Below are 23,457 nucleotides of genomic sequence, written 5' to 3'. Positions count from 1 at the left end.
TCCCGTTTCTTTGAAATCTTGACCACAGCCCAATTTATGAATGAGTAACTTTAGAAAGTGATGAGTTGACAAAGTATAAGTACAACTACAACAGTGCTCGGAGGTTCCCAGAATACTATCAGTCCGCTGCCTGGAGACACATGGTAAACATGTTCTTTTGGCAGCAATCATTATGTGGCTTGGATGGTGAGACTGATGCTTTTTATGATTGAGGAAGTCTTGGGATTTGGTGGCAGCGCGTAGCCCTGTGTGGTGAGGAAGAAGAAAGCCAAACTAAACCCATAACTGGCCTCCCAGTGTCCTGGCCGCAAAGTAAATGGAAGAACACTGCTCAGAGGGTCATAAATCAGTCCATAAATACATCACGCTTGGCTCCTCCGCCTCCCAGGCTTTTCTCAGGAGATGCCTCCTAGTTGTAATCCTTTGCGTTTGCCATGATTAAAGTTAGAGCCCCTGCACTTACTCCATTCCCAGCTTTTTTGCTGCTTGCAGTTCAGATAAGCCTGTCGGAAAAACTAAAGCACAATTATTAAATTATAAACCACAGTAAGAACATAATTTCCATTCTCTCTCTCTCTCTCTCTCTCTCTCTCTCTCTCTCTCTCTCTCTGTTTGCACTCCTTTAGACACCAGTGGCTTGGTGGCAGAAGTCACCATTGTTGCTAATGATGGGATTAGAGGGGTCATTGAATGGACAAGCACCATGTAAGAAAAAACATCCACAAATTTGTACCATTTAAATATATGCCTACATTGTGTTAAAAAATTATTCGAAATGCGCTCTTGTCTGCAGGTACGAAGTGAATGAGACAATCGGAGTACTGACTCTCGTGGCGTACAGGAACAAAGGGACATACGGGAATGTCTCCCTTTTCTTCTTTGCTCAGAACTTGGAAGCCCAACAGGGACTTGACTACAACACTAGCGAAACGGTTAGCAATGTCCAGGATTCAAGTATTTGTTATTACACACAGAGTCAGCACTCTACACATGTATTTAGACTGTGAATGTCCTATTTGCAGTATTCTACTAGCTGTCAGGAGACAAACATGTGGAAAAAAAAGATGCTCTGTTCAGACCAGACCAAAAGAAAATTTACTGGGTTTCATGCCGTGTGGTTTAAAACCAACTTTGCCCACCATCCTCATGGTGAAACACGGTGGTGGGAACATCGTTATGTGCTTCGTTAAAAGTGAAAACATCTGCATTTAATATTTCTCCGGTTAACATTACAAATTTACATACACATGAAGGAGTTATTGTGGCATAAAGAAAGTATACCCTGACTCTAACCTTTTTCCTGAACTTAGGCACCTAAGGGCTTTTGTAAATTTAAGACTGAGTGTCAGTTTTCACTTTTAACTCCCTCTCTTTTTCCAGAGGCTCCATTTTGTTGACGGTGAAAGGCATAAATTTGTGGAGGTGCCGATAATTGATGACACAATTCCAGAGGGAGCAGAGAGATTCCAGCTAATCTTGTCTGAGCCTTCACCTGGACTGGAGCTTGGCAGAAATACTACAGGTAGGAAAAAGGACAGCATCGAACAAAGTTTTTAAAAGCAGAAACAAAAGTAAGTAGTGGGATGTTTCAAGACATAACTGGAAAAGAGTGTGCACTTTCTTCTTCAAACAAAAAGTCATTAAGATTACTCTCTTCACACCAGTAAATCCCCCCCTGCTGGAAACCATAGTGCTCTGATATTTACTTGTCCCTCTTAACAAAACCAGTCCACTAGCTCTCTAACTAGTGTCAAAGCTTTTTCTTTAGTTGTAGTTCAAAAATACAAAAAAAAAAAAAGCTGAAAGAGGTGGGTGAGATTAAGTCAACATCCCTTTCACTTTGTAAAACATTTGATACGTTTGTTGTAGTGATAGACTTCAATCATGTCTCATATTTAATAACCCACAGTACAATGTCTAACTTTCTTTGTCTGTTTTAACAGCTACTGTAAATATCCTGGCCAGTGATGATGGACATGGTGTCATTTCCTTTAACACCAGTGATCACTTCCTGTTACGGGAGCCTACCTCTACGTCACAACTGAGTGACAGCGTAGCTAAACTGTACGTGGTCCGTAACCCAGAGGAAGGCACTTTTGGCACAGTCACTGTTCAGTTTACCATCATGGATGCCAACGGCAGCCTGGCAGAGGGAGATGTGATGCCAACGCAGGGTTTCATAGTTTTGGAGGATGGAGTCCGATTTAAGGTAAGTTAAGCAAATGTAAGTACCAAATGACATTGAAATAAATAAAAATAAATAAATAATAATTCGATAAGCTCTCATAGATCAAGTGCTAATTTATTTTTCCTGTTGTTTCAGATGCTGGAGGTCCGAGCAATACGTGACGCTGAACCTGAAGGGAATGAAACATTCACATTGACCCTCTTTAACCCAACAGGAGGTGCACGGCTTGGGGACCAGCTACAAATTCTTGTCACTGTCCTGGAGAACCTGGCCCCTTCTGGCTTGTTCCGAATCGGACCCTCTCTCAACAGGTCTCAGTGCAGTTTTATCAAAGGATCTGAAAGGAATGCTGCTGCTGCTGCTTACGACCTATCACATGTTTTAAATAGTTAAAAACCGCATTTCCTACATAGGGTTTTTTGTCGTGTCTCTATTCAGAACCAGCACAGCGGTGATGGCTGAAGAAGGAAGCAGAGCTGTCTTCCTCACTGTCTCTCGCAGTAATGGCTTGGAGTCAGCGGTTAGCGTAGAGTGGGACATGCAGTCTGACACAGCTACGGCTTCTGGTGAGGCTAAAAAGTAAAAATCTATTTAAATCTCTTATTGCGCTCTTCTTTGACTCAGAAAATGCTCTTCTCTCTTCCTACAGCGGGTCCCCTCCCAGTCGTTGGTGTGTATCAGAGGTTTGAGAACAACCCCACATCTGCTTGGTGCTCCATTCCAGCACAGTCTTCCTCCCTGGCTTTAAGGCTTGACCTGAAGCCCGCGGCTGGGGCCGTCCGCACTCTAGCGACACTGTATCGGTGGCAAGGTGTTTTTGTGCCAATAGAGGTAACCTGAATATTCCACCAGAAAAAGCACAATATGTTCTCGCTCAATCTAGGAATTATTGGAATACGAGGGATTCATTAAACAACATTATTTTTCTCTGATTGTTTTAGTCTGTCAGAATCCAAGACCCAGCCTCGTGTGTTGGGTTTGTAGTCAATGGTTCTACCTACATTGCCATTACTCATGGAGGCCCTCCATTCCACCCTGCTGCAAACCTTAGCATCTTTAAACTTCAGAAGGACCTCAATATAACACTGGCAAGTATAAAATCAGTCATATCACGACATTATTGTCATGTTTTGGTGCATTGCTATATTGTTATGACATGTTGGTTATATAATATGGAATATATTATTTTGTTTTTTAAAGGAACAAATCATAGGAGTCGAAGCCCTGGATGTGAAACACCTGTCCACTGAAGGCAAAGATTACCTAATAGCATCTAGCCAGGTGATGCACACTCTGCCACTTTTAAGACAATTTCAGTTGTTTTTTTGAAGTAGTTGAAAATATAAATGTCTCCAGATTATACATGAATTCATTTTCTTTTTTCCCCCCGATTCTTTAGATTTTTGTTTGGACGGGCAGCTCCTTTGCACTCCATGGGACTCTCAACTTTGAACAGGACATCCTGAGTCTGTCTCCATTTATTCATGCAGACGCGCTCTATCTGCTGGTTTGCATTGACAGCCAAAGTGGGAGCTGCCAGCTTCTTCAGTGGAGCAATGGCATATTTCAGAATCCACAAACTCTTCCACTTTCCGGCAGAGCCATTCAAGTGGACGTAGTCAACACAAGAAGAGAGGATACTCTGCTGCTGATTGCTGTTGAAGGTGATCTAACGTGTATGAGTTTATAAAATATACTAAATTTCTAATGAGCAGCAGACATTTTTTTTTTCTCCATGAGCACTTCTTTTCTCTAACGCCTACCCAGGCTTTGGAGTAGTCGTTTATGAATACAGAGTCTGATGCTTCTTTAAAATCTGTGCTGCAAAATATTAGGGAAACATAACAATGCAATATTGTTTTGGAGTGCTGCGTTAATATCCATAGCAACTGACCCACATTAGCATGCTGTGGCACATAGGTCAGGCATGAGCATTAAACACAAAAATGTTCATCCAGTTGGCTAAATGCTAACATGCAAAGTGTGAATGAATCCCACTTGAAAAAAGAGCCAACCAATTAGAATCAAGAGCTGATACCTGGATGTTTAAACATGTAGAGATATCAGAAAATATCTGAAGTGATTTGGCAAGCAAACTGTAACTACAACAGCATCAACAAATGGTCCGTAGATAAAATTATGTTTAGGCTCACTATATAAGCAAAGTCTAGGAGGCCTGTGAAGTGGGACTAATCCACAGTATGGAGACAGGAATGTAATGCATTGTATGTTTTCTTTGTTTTCATCTATATCTTCTTGGTAATTATGCTACAGTTTGATTTTATTACAGACTGCAAGCATGTTGGTGAAACAAACAGAAGCTGCTTATTGCTCACTAAACATCTTTGTTCTTTTGTTCCCTCTATGATTGCAAAACTTGCAGTCTCGGTTTGGTTATATATTTTTGCAGTGCTCTGTTTATTATGAAATGATGTGATCCTTCTGAGTTTGAAAAAGTGGTGAGTTTTTAGTTTTGACCTGTTGTGGCTTTTTGTGGAAAGGCCTCAATGTGCAGCACAGCAGAACCACAGAAGGACCCAGAAGTTGTAATTATTCAGTCTTGGGTGTGTCAGTCAGGCGAGTGGTTACATAAACATGCTATTCTGGTGTGAATCAACGTATTTCTCTGAGGCATTCTTCGTTTGCTTCTGTTTTCTTCTTACAGGTCCCTCTCCATCCTGCGAAGTATTACGGTGGAGTTTAGCAGAACCTTCACCACGGCACCATCAGTCCATTCCTCACCCAGGACTCGCCTCCATTCACGCCTTTACTGTGCCGTCAGGGATCAGTAAGCACTCATATCCTGATCAACTCTTTTTGTAAAGGTTTAACGCTAATGTAAAATAGCGGAAGATTTATAGCGTCATGAAAATTTGTATATTTGTTGCGTTTTTACTTGTGTCACATCTTTTAGATCATCTAAGAAAGTTTAATCTAAAAGATAATCAGATTAAATACAGAAAGCAGTTTTCTGTTGATTTAATTTAGGTGGAAAAAAATGCAGTCTGTCTGACAACACAATGTGAGATCCTAAAAAGCATCCCCTCACCTAAAGAAGTTCAACAACCTTTGAGAACCAAAGTCGTTGACATTTATCTGTATGAAAATCAGTGGCAAAGCCATTTGCAAGGTTTGAGAGATCCAGATGAACACAATGAGATTCATTATACACAAATGCAGAAAACATGGAACATTGATGAACCCTGACAGGAGTGGCCAGCAGTTAGGCAACTTAATCAGGAGGTCACAAAACAAAGAAGACCAGCAAATAAAACACTACACGCCTCACTACAAGAACACGACTTTACACTCTTACATTTGTTATGCACATGGGGAACGTTTTGTGGAGGGATAGGACAAAAGTGGAACTTTCTTAAATGTATGTGTTCTAAACAGAGATATTTGTGTTTTAGCATACGCCCTGCTAACTGGAAGAAATGGCTCTTTCATTTACTCCTGGAGATCTGATGTCAACCTATTCACCATGACCCTGAGGGCACCGAGAGCCAACAACTTCCTCTCTTTCATGGTCCCATCTCTCAATGGCACAAAGGCCCTTTTGACTTCCTCTGATGATAATAGCTCCACTATCTATGAATTCACCTCTGTCTCAAATCAGTCTGACTTCATACCAAGGTATGCCCTGGATTACAAATATCAAACGCAGGTTAGTTTTAACAAAAACAATTAAAATCGAAGGACAACACGGGGTCTTTGTCTCTTTCTTCTTTGATATTCAGCTCCGGGGAGTTATACTTTGCTCCTGGTGACAGGGAACTTGATCTAGCAGTCAATGTCATTGATGATGACATCCCTGAGGTGGAGGAGGTTTTCGAGGTTAAGCTGAAGAATCCAAAAGGAGGGGCAGAGATTGGATTTGGCGGTGAGGTAACAATTATTGTCCCAACTAATGATGATGCCCATGGAGTTATTGGCTTTGCTCAGGTGAGAATTCATTTTAAGGTTCTCATTGTGTTATTGACTGTGTAAAAGTATTTCTAAGTATTACGCTCTACATATATTGTACATATACTGTATACTGTACATATATTTGCAGAACTCCTTGTACATGGAGGTGGAGGAGTTGGAACAAAATAATCTAATTTCTCTCAACGTTGAGAGAAGAAGAGGAAGTTTTGGTCGACTGACTGTTCATTGGGCAGCTAACGGTAGTTTGGCAGACATTTACCCCACGTCCGGAGTGGTGAGTAACTTTTGCTGCTTACGCAGAGCACAATGCATTAGCACCATTTCTAAAATTCTTTTTTTAAGATAAACACTGCCGTTAATTTTGTATCGAAATGTCGGAATTCAGTGCAGAAATGCAATTTCCTTTACAGGTGACGTTTTCTGAAGGTCAGACTGTAGCCATCATCTCGTTAGCCATAGTAGCAGATGGCTTGCCTGAGTTATCTGAAAGCGTCATAATCGTCATCCGGGACGTCACCACTTTGGGCCTTCAGAACATCCAACAAGGTGCAGTTATTGACAGGCAGCGGGCTCAGGCTCTCCTTACAATCCTACCAAATGGCTCCCCCTACGGCGTGATCGGATGGCATCTGGATTCTCTGTTTACACTAACACAGGAACCACAGAGTAAGAAATCAATAAGTGACAGATGCTTACATGTTAATCTATGAACTGTAACTCAATGATCTCTGAGAGATTATTGAGTTACACTTTATAATTTTTTGCATATCATGTAGTAAAATTTTTCTGATATTTTCAAAGTAATCACTCAACCATCCTTTTATATTCTTTGAAAAAAATTGCTACCTTAAGATTTACTACAGCCAAGATGTTTTGATTTGTAGGATGAGATGTAATTGGTTTGATTAATCCATGAAATAGTTAAATAATATTTATTAATTAAAGCATTGGAGAAATATTTATTTAAATGTTCATACCTACTAATGTAGAATATTTGCATACTGTCATTTTTTGTGTGGAAATTTTCCAGATCCATGCAGTGCCTTGTAAAAGTATTTATACAACTTAAATATTTCCATATTTTGTCATATTATCACCACGATCATTCATGTTGTTGTCATTTTTCATATCAGGCATTATAACAATGAATAGGTGTGCATGACATTACTTTTTTAAAATAAAATCTCTAAAGTCTGCGTTCAGATCTGCTTAGTCAGTAGTTTCCTCTATTGATCTGAACAACTTCCAATTTTCTGCTAAGGAAAAGCATCAAATTTATGCTACTTTTCCTTGGGTTATCAGATAAAATACCAAGAAAATACATCAAAGTTTGCTGTCACAAAAGTTAAGTTGCAAGGCACTGTAGATACTGTGATTGTGTATCATCTGGTTTGTTGGTGTTTATTACTTACCTTAATCTAATTATTTTCCAATCTGTAGGAACTCCAGTCAATGTGACTCTTTCTGTAGTAAGGGAGCAGGGATCATCAGGTCAAGTGGCAGTCCATTTCCAGACAAAACCAGCCTTGAACCAACACCCTTCCAATCAGGCTTCTGCAGGAAAAGACTACATAGCCAGAGACGACACCATTATTATGTTCAACGGTGCCACAGTGGCGCTCGTCTCTATCACTATTCTACCGGTGAGGACAGGTGATCAGTAATTCACAATCTTCTGTTGTTTTTTCACTTTTATTTAATGCACATGAACATATTGTAGGATGACGTCCCAGAGCTTGCAGAAAGTTTCCTGGTAAACATCACTGGAGTGGAGCTAGTAAGTGGGTCTGTTGGAGCTGGCCAGCCAAGTCTAAAGAGGCCTGGGATGGAAGTAGCAGAGATCACCATCCAGGAGAACGACGATCCAAGAGGGGTTCTGCAGTTCAACATATCTGAGGTGAGAATGTAAAAAAAAAGGTGAATTAAGGGGAGTGGAAAATAGAATATGTTTTCCATATTCTATGGAAAACATATTCCATAGAATATTTACCATAAAAAAAACTTTACTGTTAATCTTGTTCAGGATTTACCTGGAAGTGTTCTTGCCTATGAGATACCACCTCCAGACAATGTCCTCCATCTGTCTGTGGTACGACTTGCCGGCACAAGTGGAAGACTGGTTGCCTACTGGGAGGCTCAGTCTATCACAGCTGACCTCAACGACTTCACCCCTGCATCGGGAAACATCACTTTTCAAGAAGGCCAGGTAAATCAAGGCGTAGTGTTCTGAGCTGATAATAAACATTTCTGAGCATAATATTCAGTGCCTTACATCGTGGGTTGTATATTTCTTAAAACATTAGAAAGAGTCTGCTATAGCCATCACCATCTTGGACGATGAACAAGTAGAGGCCTCGGAGACTTTCAGAGTGGATTTGCTACGGGTGATCGGCGGCGCTCGCCTCGGACAAGTGACCTTTGTAACTGTTGTGATTCCGTCCAATGACTCTCCTCTCGGACGATTTGGATTTCAAGACTTGGAGGTGAATGTAATATATTTGTTCACCTAACTCTAAAAGCACACAATACACAGAAGAGGTTTGTAGCATCTGGAAAATCTCATGTTGCTGATAAATTAAGAGCCAGGACATTATTTTTTCCTTTATTTTAAAATTTACCAATATGTGTTTTTATTCTTTTTATTTCTCAGATTGTTGTTAGTGAGCCCGAGTTTGTGAATGATCCTTCAGCTGTGGCGACACTCACGGTGGTGCGTAGTGCAGGAGGTGAAGGCGCAGTGGTGCTGGCGTGGCAGGTGGAAGACCAAGCTATGGATGATCTCTCTCCTGTTAATGGGACACTTGTCTTCACTGAGGTGTAGTATAAAATTGCTATTTGCTGATCCATTGTTTATAAGAACCACTTAGGATAAAATTGCAAACATTGTCTGTATTTTCTTTTACAGACTGAGCCTGTCAAGTCATTTGTGATCAGAGCCCTTGCTGATAATTTGCTGGAAGGAGATGAACATTTCATTGTTCGCTTGCTTCCTGCTGACAGTGGTGCTGTCATCGACCCTTTACACGGTATGTATTACATAAAAATGCCAAGCTAAAAGCATATTAACTTACTGAGGAAATGTACTCAGGTTTATAATATAGCAAATATTCATTGTCCTCTTCATTTTCTGTTGTGTATTATATGCAATAAATACTCTAACTTAAAATAAAACCCTGTAAAAATAAAGTCTTACTTTTTAATTTACTTAATAACTTCTCTAATGAATCTTATGCAGGAGTGGTCACAGTCACCATCAGGGCAGACAAAGCTGCACTGGGGATTATCGGAATAGCAGAGTCATCTCGGAACGTTATCATTGGAGAACCTCACGGAAACTACAACGGGACTGCCGTGGTCAAGTGAGATAATTGCTGCGCTGTGTCTCCAACTGAGAGAGAGAGAGAAAAAAAAAGTTTTACATTTTAGTGATGAAACACCTGTTTGTGTTTTTCTGCACAGCCTTGTGCGAGGTCCAGGCACTTTTGGAGATGTCCAAGTGTATTGGAATATTACTCCAGCTTTGGTTTCTGAATTCGAAACCATTTCTGGCACTGTCGCTATGCGTGATGGTCAGTCTGTTGCCACCATTACTCTGAAGGTACTTAGTGTTTATGGAATTCATCGAAAGAATAATTATGGTCTGTTATAGCATATGCAAAACATTCAGCATTAAAATTGGCATTCTTTAATAGAAGTTTATTCATATGAATTATGGTGACAGGTCCTTGATGATGAACTCCCAGAAGAGCGACGTGAGTACCAGCTCTCACTGACCTCTGCGACAGTAGGGCTGGAAGTGAGCCCCATTGCCAGGGATGCTAGGGTTACCATGGCAGCAAGTGATCTTCCTCATGGACTTTTCTCTTTCAACCAACTCCAGCTCACAACGAAAGAGGGGGAAATGGTGAGGTCATTATAATTAGACAGACATGCTGTATTTCACTTAGGGAAATTTCTTGAAGCAGTGTGCTGATACCCCTAAACAACAATGATTTAATTTTCTATTTAAATTTTTTTTATTATGATTTTTTTATGCAGGTTAATGTGACAGTGATTCGCTCATATGGCAGTCTGGGCAGTGTGTTGGTGTCTTATCAGACCTCGGGCTACACAGCAGTTAGCGGAATGGACTTTACTCCAGCATCAGGACGATTACTGTTTACGCCAGGCCAAAAGTCACAAGATGTCACGTTGCATATCCGGGATGACAATCTTCCAGAAAGACCTGAACTGTTCTTTGTTAACATTACCCATGTAGAGCTGCTCAATCTCAGGTTATTACATTTTCTAAAATGTGAATAACTAGACAGAATTCCATTTGTCTTCTTGAGTTGTTCTTACTTATTTCTTTTTCTTTGTCTCCCTCTGGTGGTCAGTGCGGTGGACTACACAGTGAGGGAGTCCGGACTGCAGCTGGACCAACCTCCAGCTATTGGAAACATATCTTCTGTTCTTGTGGTTATACAGCAGAATGACAATGTTGAAGGTATCCTGGAGTTCAGGCAGGACTTCCTTAACATTACAGGTAAAACAAAAGCAAACAGAAACAGTTCTGTTATGAACTGTATAGACCACGATAAATTAAATCTAGATAACTGCTTCGTAACTTTCAGTATGTTGGATTGGGATGTCAGTTTCTATGGTAGACCCAATTTCAATAACATAAATTTTTCTAAGTTTCAATTGCTTTTATTGAGAAATCCATCTAATAAAATAACCCTATTTATAGGCTCTTCATTGTATTGAGATCTGGATTGCCTTCGGAACAAATTTAAATATTTTGTCCCCTGAGCCAAGTTATAACTTTAGCTTTGTGGCTTGGTGTTCCAGAAATATTGTTCATCTCCAAGCTGCTTCTGGAGGAATGAGGAAAAAATACTCTATCAGTAGGTTTTGATACCAGTTTAATCATGGCTGGATTGTGAACTAGCTGTGTTAGATAAGAGGAAAGCTCATATATAAATCATCTCACTTTCAACACGACACACACCTTTTTGTAAGATTTTGCCTGACAAAACAGCCAGAAAGGGGCTTGATCAGGAAGAGCAACTTTAAGTTTTCTGTCCAATCCTAACCGTTTACTGATGACTGATTAGAAATAGCTTCTTTGCTGCCCTTACAATATTATCTGACGATATTAGAAATGAGCATTTCCCACTATGTCATTTTGAGGGTGAAAAAACATTTAGGCTAAGACAGTAAAATGATATGTATAAGTGAGGCAAAAGATGCATTTTGACTTGCTATTTTTCCAGTTGAGGAAGATGTGGGCTATGTGCTGATCCCAGTGGTGAGGAGAGTGGATTCCTATGGAACGGTCTCTGCCCACTTTATTTCAAGAGGCTTGAGTGCGACGCCTAACCTCGACTACATCCTGCACAATGACTCGCTGGTGTTTGTCAGTGGCCAGAATATAAGCTTCATCAATGTCACTATTGTAGATGATATGGACAGGTAAGAGGATCGGCTACTTGGACACTATAAAAAAAACAAACACAAAGGAAAAAACAAAGGAGAGTATGGGGTCAATAAAAATTGACATTTTATTGTTGATTCTAACTCAACAAAATAAACTAAATAATGCACATTCTTCTTTTTTCAGTGAACCTTCTGAGATATTTGAAGTAGTTCTGATTGGATCCACTGGCGGAGCAGTTCTGGGCTCCAATTATGTTGCAAGGGTCACCATTGGCAAGAGTGACTCTCCGAATGGAGAGGTCCGCTTTGTGAATGAAAGTGTAATCACAGTGGTGAACCCGAACTCTACTTTGAAGCTGAGCCTTGTTTTGGAACGAGCAGGAGGCCTTTTGGGAAATGCAACGGTATAGTGAATTATTCTGGAGGAGAAAATAACGTCATGTTGTCCTCTGGCAGATCTCACTTTGCCCACGTCTTTCCTTTTCACAGGTTGTCTGGAACATCCTCGGTCCTAACAGCAGAGACATTCTGCCTGCTTTAAATACTGACTTTAGAGCTCCTGTAAGTGGCTCTTTCTTTTTTAGAGATGGAGAGGAGAGTATGGGTATCATAGAGCTACGGATTCTGCCTCATGGAGAAGTGGAAGTGGAAGAAACATTTGTTATAGAGCTGAGCGTTGTTTCTGGAGACATGGATGTTGATCCTCAGGCCGGTTCAGTAACACTCAAGGTACTTTGCTAAATATTAGCTCTCCATCTCAATCAATATAGGCAACTTCTAACTACAAAATTCTGTCTTATTCTTTCAGATAGAGAAGTTTGGAGACCCTAATGGTATAGTCCAGTTCACTCCTGATGCTCTTCAACAACGCATCATCAATGAGTCTACAGAGGCAAAAGGCCCACTCAACATTTCCTTGTTGGTCACACGCAGAGAGGGAACTATGGGCAACATCACAGTAAGATTACATCATAAATCTACATTTCGTCCCTCTCTGTCAAGCAAATGAGTAAAACTGCTAACACAACCATCATTTCCTCCCAGGTCCGGTGGCAGATTCAGAGTGACTCAGATATAACGGGTGACTTCCTGGCCTTAGTGGGCTCTGTGATGATTGTGGAAGGCCAAAGGGAGGCAGAGATCATCCTGAGCCTGATGCCTGACACAGTTCCAGAGCTGGAGGAGATTTATGTTGTCCAGCTTGTAGCTGTGGATGGTGGAGGGACTCTGGATGCCAACCCAGACCTGATCAGAACTCAGATAAGGTTTGACATTAAAACTATGTTAGAATCACTCTGGCACAATGTACTGAGTAATTTGATTAAAGAATACAATTCTGAAACTACTACAGATGGACAGTAAACTAAATAAAACCTATATGAATTTAGCTTGAAACATTTTTGAAGGTGAGTTGAAGTTGACAATCTTTATGGCCTGTTATTTTCACTTAGTGAATGAAAACATTGTACTTAGTGTCACTGAGGGAAACAGAGCTGCTCCATGTGACCTGGGCATAATGATTCACTTTTCTGGCCAATTCTGGCCTGGATAGACCTTCACAGTGTAATATACCTGTTCACATGAAAGGGACAGAGTTACTGAACATTTATCATTATTGCAAAATCAATTATCCTCTCGTGAAAGTAAATTTGTTCACAGTTTACACTAACCAAAACTTTAGATATAGTATTTTCTAAATTTTTTTGTGTTCTTATCGCTTTATATTTATAAAGTTTTAAAACAAAATGTTGGCAACAGCTTTAAAAGAGAAGTCAAAAATAGCAATTAAGTATCCTTCCTTTTTTCCCTTTAGGGTGCCTGCTAATGATGATCCTCATGGTGTGTTTTCTCTGGACTCTGGACAGCAGGCTGTAGTGGTGGTGGGTTCAGGGTCTCTGCTTACTAGAGCTCTGGTTGTGAACGTAACGCGACTTGCTGGGCTGTTTGGCAATGCCAGTGTTGGCTATAAGATAAGGGGCAGGGGAGCTGAGCTGATGGACATCCAGGAGATGCTGGGAGGCCGAGCTGAAGGAAGGCTGCTTATGGTAGAAGGCCAGTCCTATAGTCAAATCAGAGTCCCCATCAGTAGCCAGGTAAGGATCATAATACTTTTTGACCAAGAAAACATGCATTTGGCAAAGTAGTACACCTTTCATCAAATGATTTGAGCACATACCGTTTTAAAGAATAATTTTTTTCTTCACACTGTCTTTCTGTTATTAGGCATTTTTGTCACTGGGTGAAAGCTTTACAGTAGAGCTGACTGACGTTAGACTTGTCAGCGCTCTCCAAGGCTCTTTGCCACGTCTGCTTTATGATGGCAGCTCTGCAGCAGTGACCATACCAGAAGACGCTGCCAGCTCAGAGGTGACTTGTGAATGTGTTTTTCTTTCCACATAATAAATCATAAGCTCTAACAGAATAGAATAAAAATATAATTCCTTGCCCCACAGTGGGAAATTGAATGGCTTTGATTTGATTTTAGTGGTTTTAACATTTTATTTTTATTTGTTTTACATGAGTCTTCCTTTACAGCTTAGACTATTGGCACTCTCAAGAACCTGGTTTTGATTTAATTAAATCATCATATGTATTATAAGACTAAATATTTCTTTACATTATATTTGTTGCATTACATTTTCTGCAGGGAAATTCAGGTGTCACAGCAGAAAGTTCAATGAGAGCAGCATGGATATTCACACAAAAGTAATATAATATAACAATAATAGAATGGACTGGGTGTCTCGGTGTGTAGTGTGTGCACAACATATGCAGAGTTTGTAGTCCTCAACATGGTTGTCCTGGTCTGTCTCAGGACATTTGCTGCATGACTTCCCATTTTCTCTCCCCTGTCTTTACTTATTCTTAAATAAAGGCCAATAGACCCTAAAATATCTTAAAGAATAAATGACAAATATACAACATAAAAAAATATATTTAAAATAGTTTATATCTTATTCTTTACTGTAGTCTATGTAAAATATAAATAGTTTAGGACCAAGCATGTTACCTTGTGGTATACCACTTAACCCCTGATTTATTGTCTCATTTCCCTTGTACTTATTCAGGTTGGATTTGCCTCACTGGCTCTGCAAGTTTTAAGTGTAGAAATAGGAACATGTGAGGCAAAGGTGACTCGAACGGGGCGTTTTGGTAACGTCACGGTGCAGTGGAAAGCTGGTTATCCTTCAGGGCAGAATCCATCTGGCTTCAAAACTGGGAAAATAGTCCCAAACTCAGGTAGGATACTTTGAAATGGATCAAGTTTAGTAATAAAATATCAACAAATGAATCAGTATAATTTCTGTGTTTGTAAACCACACATATTATTATGTCAAATCTTTCCACAGATCCTAACTGTTGCATACTTTCATTGTATTTAGGTTCTCTCACCTTGACGCACGGAGAAAGGACTAAGGCCATAGCTTTTACAGCTGTTGCTGATCCATCAGACGCTGCTTCCTATGCTATTCACCTCACCAATCCTACATCGGACATTGGTGGAGAGGGTGCTGTTAAGTTAAGGTAGTAGCTTAAAGAAGGCTTTAGGCAACACTTGAACATTCAACTAACTGATATTGGACTCTTAAGTCTGTCTGCCTTTGTTGACAGGTCAGGCTTTACTGTGGCAGAAGTGGAACCATTGGGTATTTACCAGTTTGCTCCTGATTCCCGGAAACTTGTTATCGCAGAGGACATCCAGACAATAACACTTTACGTTCAGAAGCTCTACGGGTCTCGCAGTAACACGACCTTCCTGTCCTACACTACATCAGGGGGCAGCGCCGTGGCAGGAGAGGATTTTGTCGCTGTGTCAGCTGGCCGGATGCTGTTCGACTCACCTCGACAAACAAACGCTTCCTTCCACCTTTCAATCGTTGACGATGCCCTGTCAGAGCCCGATGAGTACTTTTACGTCAACTTGACGCATGTTGAGATCCCTACTCCAAATTCAACCTGGGCAGATGCGCCCCCTCGCATCAATCCACAGCACAGGGTGTCTACTGTCACCATTCTGGCCAGTGATGTAACTGGTGGAGTTTTGAGCATTGGACCTGAGCTTGTCCAGGTGCAAGAGGACAGAGACAAGGTAGATCAGCAGGAGCAGAGGGTTGTGCTGCGGGTGCGCAGGTCAGACGGTGTCGCAGGGACTGTGAGGGTTCGGGTCCAGGCGTATGGAGGTCTGGTTTCTTTTACAGCAGCCATTATTAATGTAGTGTTTCTCAAGCTTGTGCTAATTATGTTATGTCACTCAGATGGAAGTATAACACGTCCTCCCTTCACTCTGGAGCCCAACAGAGCTCTCGCAAAGGAAGAGCAGGACTTTCGCTTGGAGTCCACTGTAGTGTCTTTGGAAGATGGTGAGAAAGAGAGGGAAGTTGTCCTCATCATCCTGGATGACTCTGAGCCAGAGGGACAGGAAGTATTCTTCATCTACCTCAGTGATCCGGAAGGAGGAGCTCAGATCGCTGACAGACCATCCCAGGGCTTTGGATCATTTGTAAAGATCACTATCCTTGGTAAAACATAAAACTCTTCTGACTTGTTTGTAAATTTTTAAAAATTATACATGTGCAAATAAATAATCTTGACATAAGTTATTATTTAGTGGTGTATATAAATGAGTATTTACAGTATTATTAGGGATGTATTCTGAGCTCTTTTGCTGTTGTTTGGAGTCCTGAAAGGAAAGTGCAAACAGCAGCACTTTGTCATGTATTCCCATAATTGACACACTATCAAAGATTAAGATTAGACCAAATAGCCCACAATTTATAATCTAGGCTTGAAGTTATACTTCTAAAATCATTGGGTTTTTTAAAATTCATCCATCCATTGTCTTTACACCCTTGTCCCTTAGTGGGGTTGGGTCCCTTAGTTGTGCCTATCTGAAGCTAACGTTCCGGGCGAGAGGCGGGGTTCACCCTGGACAGGTCGCCAGTCTGTCGCAGGGCAACACAGAGACAGACAGGACACACAACCATGCACACACACACTCACACCTAGGGACAATTTAGACAGACCAATTAACCTGACAGTCATGTTTTTGGACTGTGGGAGGAAGCCGGAGTACCCGGAGAAAACCCACGCATGCACAAGGAGAACATGCAAACTCCATGTAGACCCGGGCCGGGAATTGAACCCAGAACCTTCTTGCTGCAAGGCAACAGCTCTACCAACTGCTCCACTGTGCAGCCGTTTTTTAAAATTATTTTATTAATTTATGTTGCTCTCTTTGAATCCAGTTTTATTTTTTATACCTCCTTCTTTCCAAATTAGGGAGTGACCTTCATAACGGTATTGTAGGCTTTGCTTTCGGCTCCTTGATGGGTCAAGTTCTCGACGAAGATTCAGTGAACAGAACTGCTCTGCTCTACCTACAGAGACAGGAAAACAGGTAATGAAATAAAGCTAAATAATAGAGTTTTTCAAATTAGTAGCACGAAAATGAATCTCGTCTACTGGAATTTGATTTGTTGTTCATAAAGAACGATGTGTTTTCTTTTGCTGCTTAGAGCTTTTGAAGATTTGCAGGTCTTCTGGAGGGCTACCTTCAGTGAGGAATCTTTAAGCCTGGTTAAAGATGGAGTCAACCTAACCTCACAGCTTGTGCAGACTTCAGGAGTGGCCATTTGTCAGAGAGGAAAGATCCTCTGTGCTCTCCTTCTGGAGGTTCTGGATGACGTGGTAAAATAACCTCAGCCAAAATGTGCATTATATCATTTTATTTGTGTTTTTCATCCTTGAATATGAGTCACACATCTGCTTTATTCCAGGAACCAGAATACCAGGCCTGGTTCTTGGTGGAGATTTATCAAGTGGGAGCTGGTGCCTCCATCAATGAGACAACTCGTTTTGCCAACATCACCTTGGCGGAGAGCGACAATCCGCAGGGCGTTGTGTATTTCTCTGTGGGCCATAGACTGCCAGTCGCTACTGTGATGACCACAAGGCTCAGCCTGCAGCTCTACAGGCAAGCGAGCACAGCTTCAGCCATGACTCTTCAGTATCACACAGTGGTAAGAGATCATTTACTTTGTTTCTAAGGTTTATTTACCAGAAATGGTACTCAGAATGTATTGGTAAAGTTATGACATGACAAACCACATGCTACAAACGATGCTTACATATTCAGTGTTTTCAACTAAATATCCACAGATAGATTTGACTGCTTTTAAATCTTTTAGAAGTCTTTAAAAATGTTCAAGTAGATGTTATTCTAAATATTTAGGTCATTTGGCTAAGAGTTCCAGGTATACAGTTAGGCTTTTAATTATAATTAAATGCCTTTGTTTCAAACTCTGTGCAGACCTTTGGCACATACAGCAAAAAGAACATCCTGGAGCCCAAAAGTGCAACCACATGGATTTTGCTGATGCATGTAGGTCTGAGGACATAAAACCAAAATATGCTTGGCTATTAAAATACACCAGTCCCTCAGTCTGCAGAAGGATAAGCCAAACCATGTAACAGACAATGTATTTAAAAATATGTTATAACCCTCAAGGATTCATGATAAACTGTATTAAAAGCATGTATGGTTTTGAAAGGGATCTACAATTAGTTTTAGCAATAGGCTTTATTTGATGAGAAATATTTTTTTTTAGATGTAAAAACAATACATCCAAAATGTAGGTTGTTGTGTCTGGTCAGTTGTTCAGAGTCTGGTTGTCGGTTCGGTGTCGGGTCTATCATTTTATATTCGGTACCAGCAGCAGTAGAAGAGCGTCCAGTGCTGCCTGTCTCTGATGTTTCTCCCAACGACTTTCGCTTGCTAGCCGCTGGCGAGGTTTAGGCGCTTTGTGGATAAAAACTGTCTGCACTGCGTTTGGTTTTCCCAGCCAAAGTTTTCCCCATGTTCTACCTCCAAAATTACATTTTTCTGAAAGTTGATGTTTTGTTTTGTCTGCACCCAGATCAATTGCTTGCACTATCCGAAGTAAAGGCTTTTGATATTGGAGATTAAAGCCAGTCTCTAGTCTACTCCAAAAAAAAAAAAAAAAACAACCTTTCGGACACATTTGGTGATGTGCTTTCATCTCTTAGAGGATGTGGATGATAAAAGCCAGGAGTAGTGCAGAAGGACTTTCACCAAAGATAATACGGTGTGGTCATAAACAAGCATTACAGAGAGAGTTCGGACTCGGTGAGCTCTGGTCTTCAACAGAAGTGCGTTTAAGCAAAAGTCTGATGTACAGGCAGTTCTAATAATCGCTGGCAATAATCACAGTGCTTCTTTGAATGTCAAAGACATGTTTCATTCTGCTTTAGGAACTTAACAAGGAAGAGATGGTTGGTCCTTATGTCATCTGGCCTGCTAAATCGGGGATGGATTTTCCTAAACAAGAGGGTCAAGTAACCTTTGAACCTGGGAGCCACGTGACAACACTAGATATCTACTTGACGCCGGACCTCGCCTCGTCTTCACCCACACCGAAGCGCTTCCAGGTGGAGCTGTACAGACCTTCAGGAGGAGCCAGTGTTCACTCCCAGTTTGGACGGGCCAATGTGACTCTGGTGTCAAACGCAGCAAGTCAGTCTGTGTGGAGCTTGTTGGATCCGTTACATCAGCCTCTCAACCCAACAATAATAAATCAGGTGCTGCAAGGACTTAAGAGTAAATCCACATCGGCTCTCTCTCGTGAGCAGATGACAGCTGTTCTTGAAACCTTTGGGAAGGTAAGAGGTCGCAGTAGAAACCAGCTGTTTTATACACAGTCCATTTGATATACTGGTAAAGACAAGACACAAGCAGCTGAAATAAACTTTCTCCACATGGAAGAAGAACTGATCCGTAAAGATAATGTCATTCAGAGAGAGCTTGGAGTAGAGCTGCTGCTCCTTTCCATAAGAAAAAAAAAATCATATTACTACTTTATGCAAAAGGGTGCACATTTGAATTACAGGTGTTCATTTAAAAAATATTTCAAATGTCACTCAACATGATGCTAGTAACTGAATGACGCTGAAAAGAGACATTGTTGTAATTCAACATACATCATTTTTTGTAAAGTATTTAATTTGTTTTTATCCGGTTGCATTCAAAGCTGTTCTGTTTCTTGATGCAGGTACTTGCAGAGGCAGAGCGGACTCCCCTACATTCAAGCAGCCAAAATTTGACCTTTGACCTACTATGCGTTCTGGCCAGTCCTAGCCGTATTGACACCCGAGGTCTCAGTCACCTTGCTGAGGTGGCAGAGCGATTTGCTTTCTCCCTTATCTCTCATCTCCAGTGTGAGATGTAAGTGTTTTGCATGGTTAAAACTCAATGAAATACACAATCACAATCCTTAATATTACAAATGTTTCCTTTTTTTTTTCATTTTCTACAGAATGGGCACTGTCATGGAAACATGCCCATTTATGACCATATCTGCCTTCCAGTGGTACCCAACCCAAATTAATGGACACAAATACAGGGGCCGTAATGCTGACTTCTTCCAGCTTCCAGATGCGCTGCTGCCAGTGCCAGCAGCCTCGTCAGCAGACTGCAGGAACCTCAGCAGGATTCAGCTAACCGAGTTCAGGACTGAACACTGGTTTCTTACCAATGATACAGTCACAGCTGTTAGTGGGAAGGTAGGAAACGTCTTGCGTAATTTGAACTCATTCATGCGGACAACTATTTTACTTAACATTTCTTTTCAAACACTAGGTGGTAGCATTGTCGCAAAAACATAAAATATCTTAATTGTTTTAGACTCTGACGCTGATCTCTCTGCCGCTGCTGCTTCTGTTTGCAGGTATTTTCAGTTAGTCTCCAGGAGAGAGGGTCACGACCCCTAGAAGACGGCAGTGAGGTGATATATCGCGTCAACGCTCCTGGTCAGCAAGTTAAACCAGGAGCATCTGTGTGCCTTCTTTGGAACCAAACCACTGCAAGGTGAAAACACTTGTGATCAGAGTCATGTACAGATAGACATATGTTTGTCACAAAATTAGGGTTAACTTTTTTAGGGTTCAATGAAAAACAAGTCTCTATTAACATGTTTTGGGACCTTTTCATATCAGTGGTATAGTAGTTGTTGTGCAATAAGAATGTTATTGGTTCCATTCCAGCTTCCTTTTGTCACATATGATGTGATCTGGCAGGACATTTAACCCTAAAAAAACAGTGTATAATTGTGTGAGTCTGTAGTGTAAAGTATTTGAGTGGTTAATGTGACTGGAAGGGTGTATATTAATTCAATCCATTTACCCGTAATTTGGTTGTAGAGGCTTAAATTTCCATTAAAACCGCTCATATTATGTCATTACTTTAAGTCAAGGTACCCATCTTTAAAATATATGTCAGCACTTACTTGCCTGAAGGTTTTAATCTTAGGCTGTTAAAGGTCTTCATTTACAGTTTGGCACTGGGCAGGTGGTTTGGATTTGTCTTCGACATACCAAATTCTAATAAAAAGTTGAAATCAGTAAATGACAGGTGAATTTCTTATTTGGGATATAAAGCCCCTTAGAAATGTGTTCATATCACTTATAATCATCCTAACTGTGTTCACTACAAACTCCATCGTATGGTTTTATTCTAGCAAGTGAAAATCTGAAAAAAATGTGGTGTGTATTTGCAATTGCTCACTGCCTTCCTTTTACAAATAAAGAAATTAGCAAAGACCAAATGAGGTAAACTGCATGAATTTATCTGGCTTAGGATCAAAATAGAAGGGGTTAATTATTTCATTGTGCGACATGCTCTACGTCCCCCCACCTCTCACCCATATAAACAACGCTTCAATGACATATATTCCCCACCATCGAGGTGCCAAAGTTTACTTAATTGACTTTAGTTGCGCAGATAAATTCTGTACTGTTTTCTCAAGCACAGAAAAAGCAATGTTTTATGATATTTTCCCTTTAAATAGCCAGCAATGGCTGAGTTAGATGTCACTGACTCCGGCTCTCGCTGCCTCAACCTCTCTAATTTCCTTCTTTCTTTATTTCTCAGCTATTAACTTTTATTTTGTGACAAGGAACAGTTTTCTTACCGGTCAAAAGTCCAAGTTCGGTCTCTTATTAAGGCTCCTTAAAGGCCAGAGCAGTTTTCATGTCTTTTTCTGTTCTCATATTTGGACATTCCAGCTGCTGCACTCTGTGTCCTCCCACCCGGAGTCAGTTTCTGGAGGACATTTCTAGGGCGTGGAATGGGAACACTTGGCTGGAACATGCTGTTACAAGTTAAAAATTGGCAGGTTTGGTTTGGCCAGTGAAGCTGTTTGGGATGAATAAACACAAGGGAAGAGAAAATACATGTGAGGCCGAGAGAGCAAAAGGTTGAGAAGAAATAACCATTATGATTAGTTAGCTGTTTCCGTAAATCCCACACATCTCGGAAAAACGTATATATGGTCTATTTTCTTAGATTTTCATCACTGTAAAGACCATTTTCCAGATTTTTTTCTTTGCTTGAAAAATCTTAATCCCCCTTATGCAACTCACACATATTTTAAATTCTATTTTCAGGTGGGTGAGATCTAAAAATCCTCAAACATTAACGGGAAAAGTATAAAGAAATATGTAATCTCAACCTGCTTTGTCTCCTCTCTTAAACTCTTCTCTCTGCTAGCTGGTCATCTGATGGACAATACTGCAGGGTTGTGAAGGAAAGTGGCAGTTATGTGGAGTGTGCATGCTCCCACCTCTCTGTCTATGCAGCACATGCAGAGTTTGTTGCACTTGCATCCTACAACGAGGCCTTCTTTGCGTCAGGATTTATATGTATCTCAGGTATGAAAGACTGTTTTTTTTATTTCTCTTTCAAATATTTCATTTGTGAAAAATAAATCAAACATGCTCCAACTAAAGGCTTGTATTCAGGTTTTAGTTTGGAGTTTAATTTGTCATATTGGTCCCTATGGATATCTTAATAAGTTGTAATGAATTATCAATGCATTTTTCATTCTTTTAGGGTTTGCATTGGCCATCGTATCCCATGTACTGTGCTCCCGTTCTCCCATGTTTGCTGCCAAACTGCTCACTCACATGTTAGTGGGATGCCTTGGAACTCAGGTAACTTTTTGGCTTTTTGATTTAACTTTTTATTTTATCCTTCAAAGTCAATACAAGCAGGATAAATGCAATGCCTTTCAAAAATGTTCTTTTCCAGTTTTAACACTTTACAATCATACAATTCAATGTATTTTTTTTAGTCCAAAAGATAAAGTAGGATAAAATAGTACATGACTGAAGTTTTAAGAAAACAAATGTGAAATGCATTGTGTGCATTTCAATTCAGCCAATTTATTCCACTAGCCATAAATAAAATCATGTGCTCAGTAGAGAAGCAATTATTTTGTGAAGGACTCAGAGTTGTTAGATAATTTTAGAGAACAAATACCATCATGAAGATTAGGACAGACAGGACAGTGATAAATCTGTGCCCTGGTCTAAAGCACAGATTAAAACAACACATTAATCTATAAATGGTGGAGTTAGAGGTTGTAACATAGCAAAACCTGAAAAATGTCCAGGGGTATGAATACTTCTGCAGGGTATTACAAGCTGCCGGATGTGAATAAATCATGATCATTGTTTTGATCTTGATCTTATTTCAAATCGCTAAATTATCAAAAAGCAGACAGCGAATGAGAGCAAACACATGCACAGAGAAACACATGCATGCTGCCAAGCCATCTCTTTGGCCTGCAAGATATCTCACAGGTATTTTTCTTGGAAATGTGCATGGATGTGAATACACACATCATCACATATCATCAATTGCACAGTTTGCGGGCTGCTGCGTCCTGACAACGCAGCCATGTCCACCCCGCACCTGCGGCCATTAGAAACGCAACCATTGAGTGAGATAGATATGTAGCTACAGGTCAGTCCTTCATCTGGTTCGGATTGTGTGTGTATGTTTATGCGTGTGTGTTTGCGTGTGGGTGTGTGTGGGTGTGTGTGTGTGCGTGTGTGTGTGTGTG

General features: G+C 40.6%; 1 protein-coding gene across 4 annotated transcripts in view; it reads left to right on the top strand.

Moving 5' to 3' along the window:
• adgrv1 (adhesion G protein-coupled receptor V1) overlaps positions 1–23,457 on the top strand; it is a 108,877-nt gene that overhangs the window by 45,105 nt on the left and 40,315 nt on the right. For 2 of the 4 annotated variants that reach the window (XM_008418939.2, XM_017306773.1), the window contains 46 exons: positions 627–705; positions 794–932; positions 1,381–1,522; positions 1,944–2,209; positions 2,324–2,499; positions 2,627–2,754; positions 2,838–3,019; positions 3,130–3,276; positions 3,389–3,469; positions 3,588–3,852; positions 4,854–4,976; positions 5,602–5,824; positions 5,929–6,133; positions 6,246–6,392; positions 6,529–6,784; positions 7,559–7,761; positions 7,839–8,015; positions 8,142–8,324; positions 8,422–8,601; positions 8,769–8,933; positions 9,024–9,144; positions 9,354–9,477; positions 9,578–9,716; positions 9,840–10,022; positions 10,157–10,392; positions 10,495–10,643; positions 11,374–11,572; positions 11,721–11,940; positions 12,026–12,265; positions 12,345–12,494; positions 12,581–12,801; positions 13,350–13,629; positions 13,760–13,903; positions 14,605–14,776; positions 14,920–15,061; positions 15,149–15,717; positions 15,793–16,056; positions 16,817–16,934; positions 17,053–17,224; positions 17,314–17,556; positions 18,809–19,216; positions 19,606–19,778; positions 19,870–20,116; positions 20,281–20,420; positions 22,101–22,261; positions 22,443–22,543. In XM_008418939.2, coding sequence (XP_008417161.1) covers positions 627–705; positions 794–932; positions 1,381–1,522; positions 1,944–2,209; positions 2,324–2,499; positions 2,627–2,754; positions 2,838–3,019; positions 3,130–3,276; positions 3,389–3,469; positions 3,588–3,852; positions 4,854–4,976; positions 5,602–5,824; positions 5,929–6,133; positions 6,246–6,392; positions 6,529–6,784; positions 7,559–7,761; positions 7,839–8,015; positions 8,142–8,324; positions 8,422–8,601; positions 8,769–8,933; positions 9,024–9,144; positions 9,354–9,477; positions 9,578–9,716; positions 9,840–10,022; positions 10,157–10,392; positions 10,495–10,643; positions 11,374–11,572; positions 11,721–11,940; positions 12,026–12,265; positions 12,345–12,494; positions 12,581–12,801; positions 13,350–13,629; positions 13,760–13,903; positions 14,605–14,776; positions 14,920–15,061; positions 15,149–15,717; positions 15,793–16,056; positions 16,817–16,934; positions 17,053–17,224; positions 17,314–17,556; positions 18,809–19,216; positions 19,606–19,778; positions 19,870–20,116; positions 20,281–20,420; positions 22,101–22,261; positions 22,443–22,543 — 8,783 coding nt within the window. Of the gene's footprint in view, positions 1–626; positions 706–793; positions 933–1,380; positions 1,523–1,943; positions 2,210–2,323; positions 2,500–2,626; positions 2,755–2,837; positions 3,020–3,129; positions 3,277–3,388; positions 3,470–3,587; positions 3,853–4,853; positions 4,977–5,601; positions 5,825–5,928; positions 6,134–6,245; positions 6,393–6,528; positions 6,785–7,558; positions 7,762–7,838; positions 8,016–8,141; positions 8,325–8,421; positions 8,602–8,768; positions 8,934–9,023; positions 9,145–9,353; positions 9,478–9,577; positions 9,717–9,839; positions 10,023–10,156; positions 10,393–10,494; positions 10,644–11,373; positions 11,573–11,720; positions 11,941–12,025; positions 12,266–12,344; positions 12,495–12,580; positions 12,802–13,349; positions 13,630–13,759; positions 13,904–14,604; positions 14,777–14,919; positions 15,062–15,148; positions 16,057–16,816; positions 16,935–17,052; positions 17,225–17,313; positions 17,557–18,808; positions 19,217–19,605; positions 19,779–19,869; positions 20,117–20,280; positions 20,421–22,100; positions 22,262–22,442; positions 22,544–23,457 lie in introns of all 4 variants that reach the window. The other 2 variants (XM_008418938.2, XM_017306772.1) reach the window with 1 other exon arrangement.

The sequence above is a fragment of the Poecilia reticulata genome, linkage group LG9 (genome assembly GCF_000633615.1).
Source record: "Poecilia reticulata strain Guanapo linkage group LG9, Guppy_female_1.0+MT, whole genome shotgun sequence".
NCBI classification, from domain to species: domain Eukaryota; kingdom Metazoa; phylum Chordata; class Actinopteri; order Cyprinodontiformes; family Poeciliidae; genus Poecilia; species Poecilia reticulata.
This window is presented reverse-complemented; position numbering and strand designations above follow the sequence as displayed.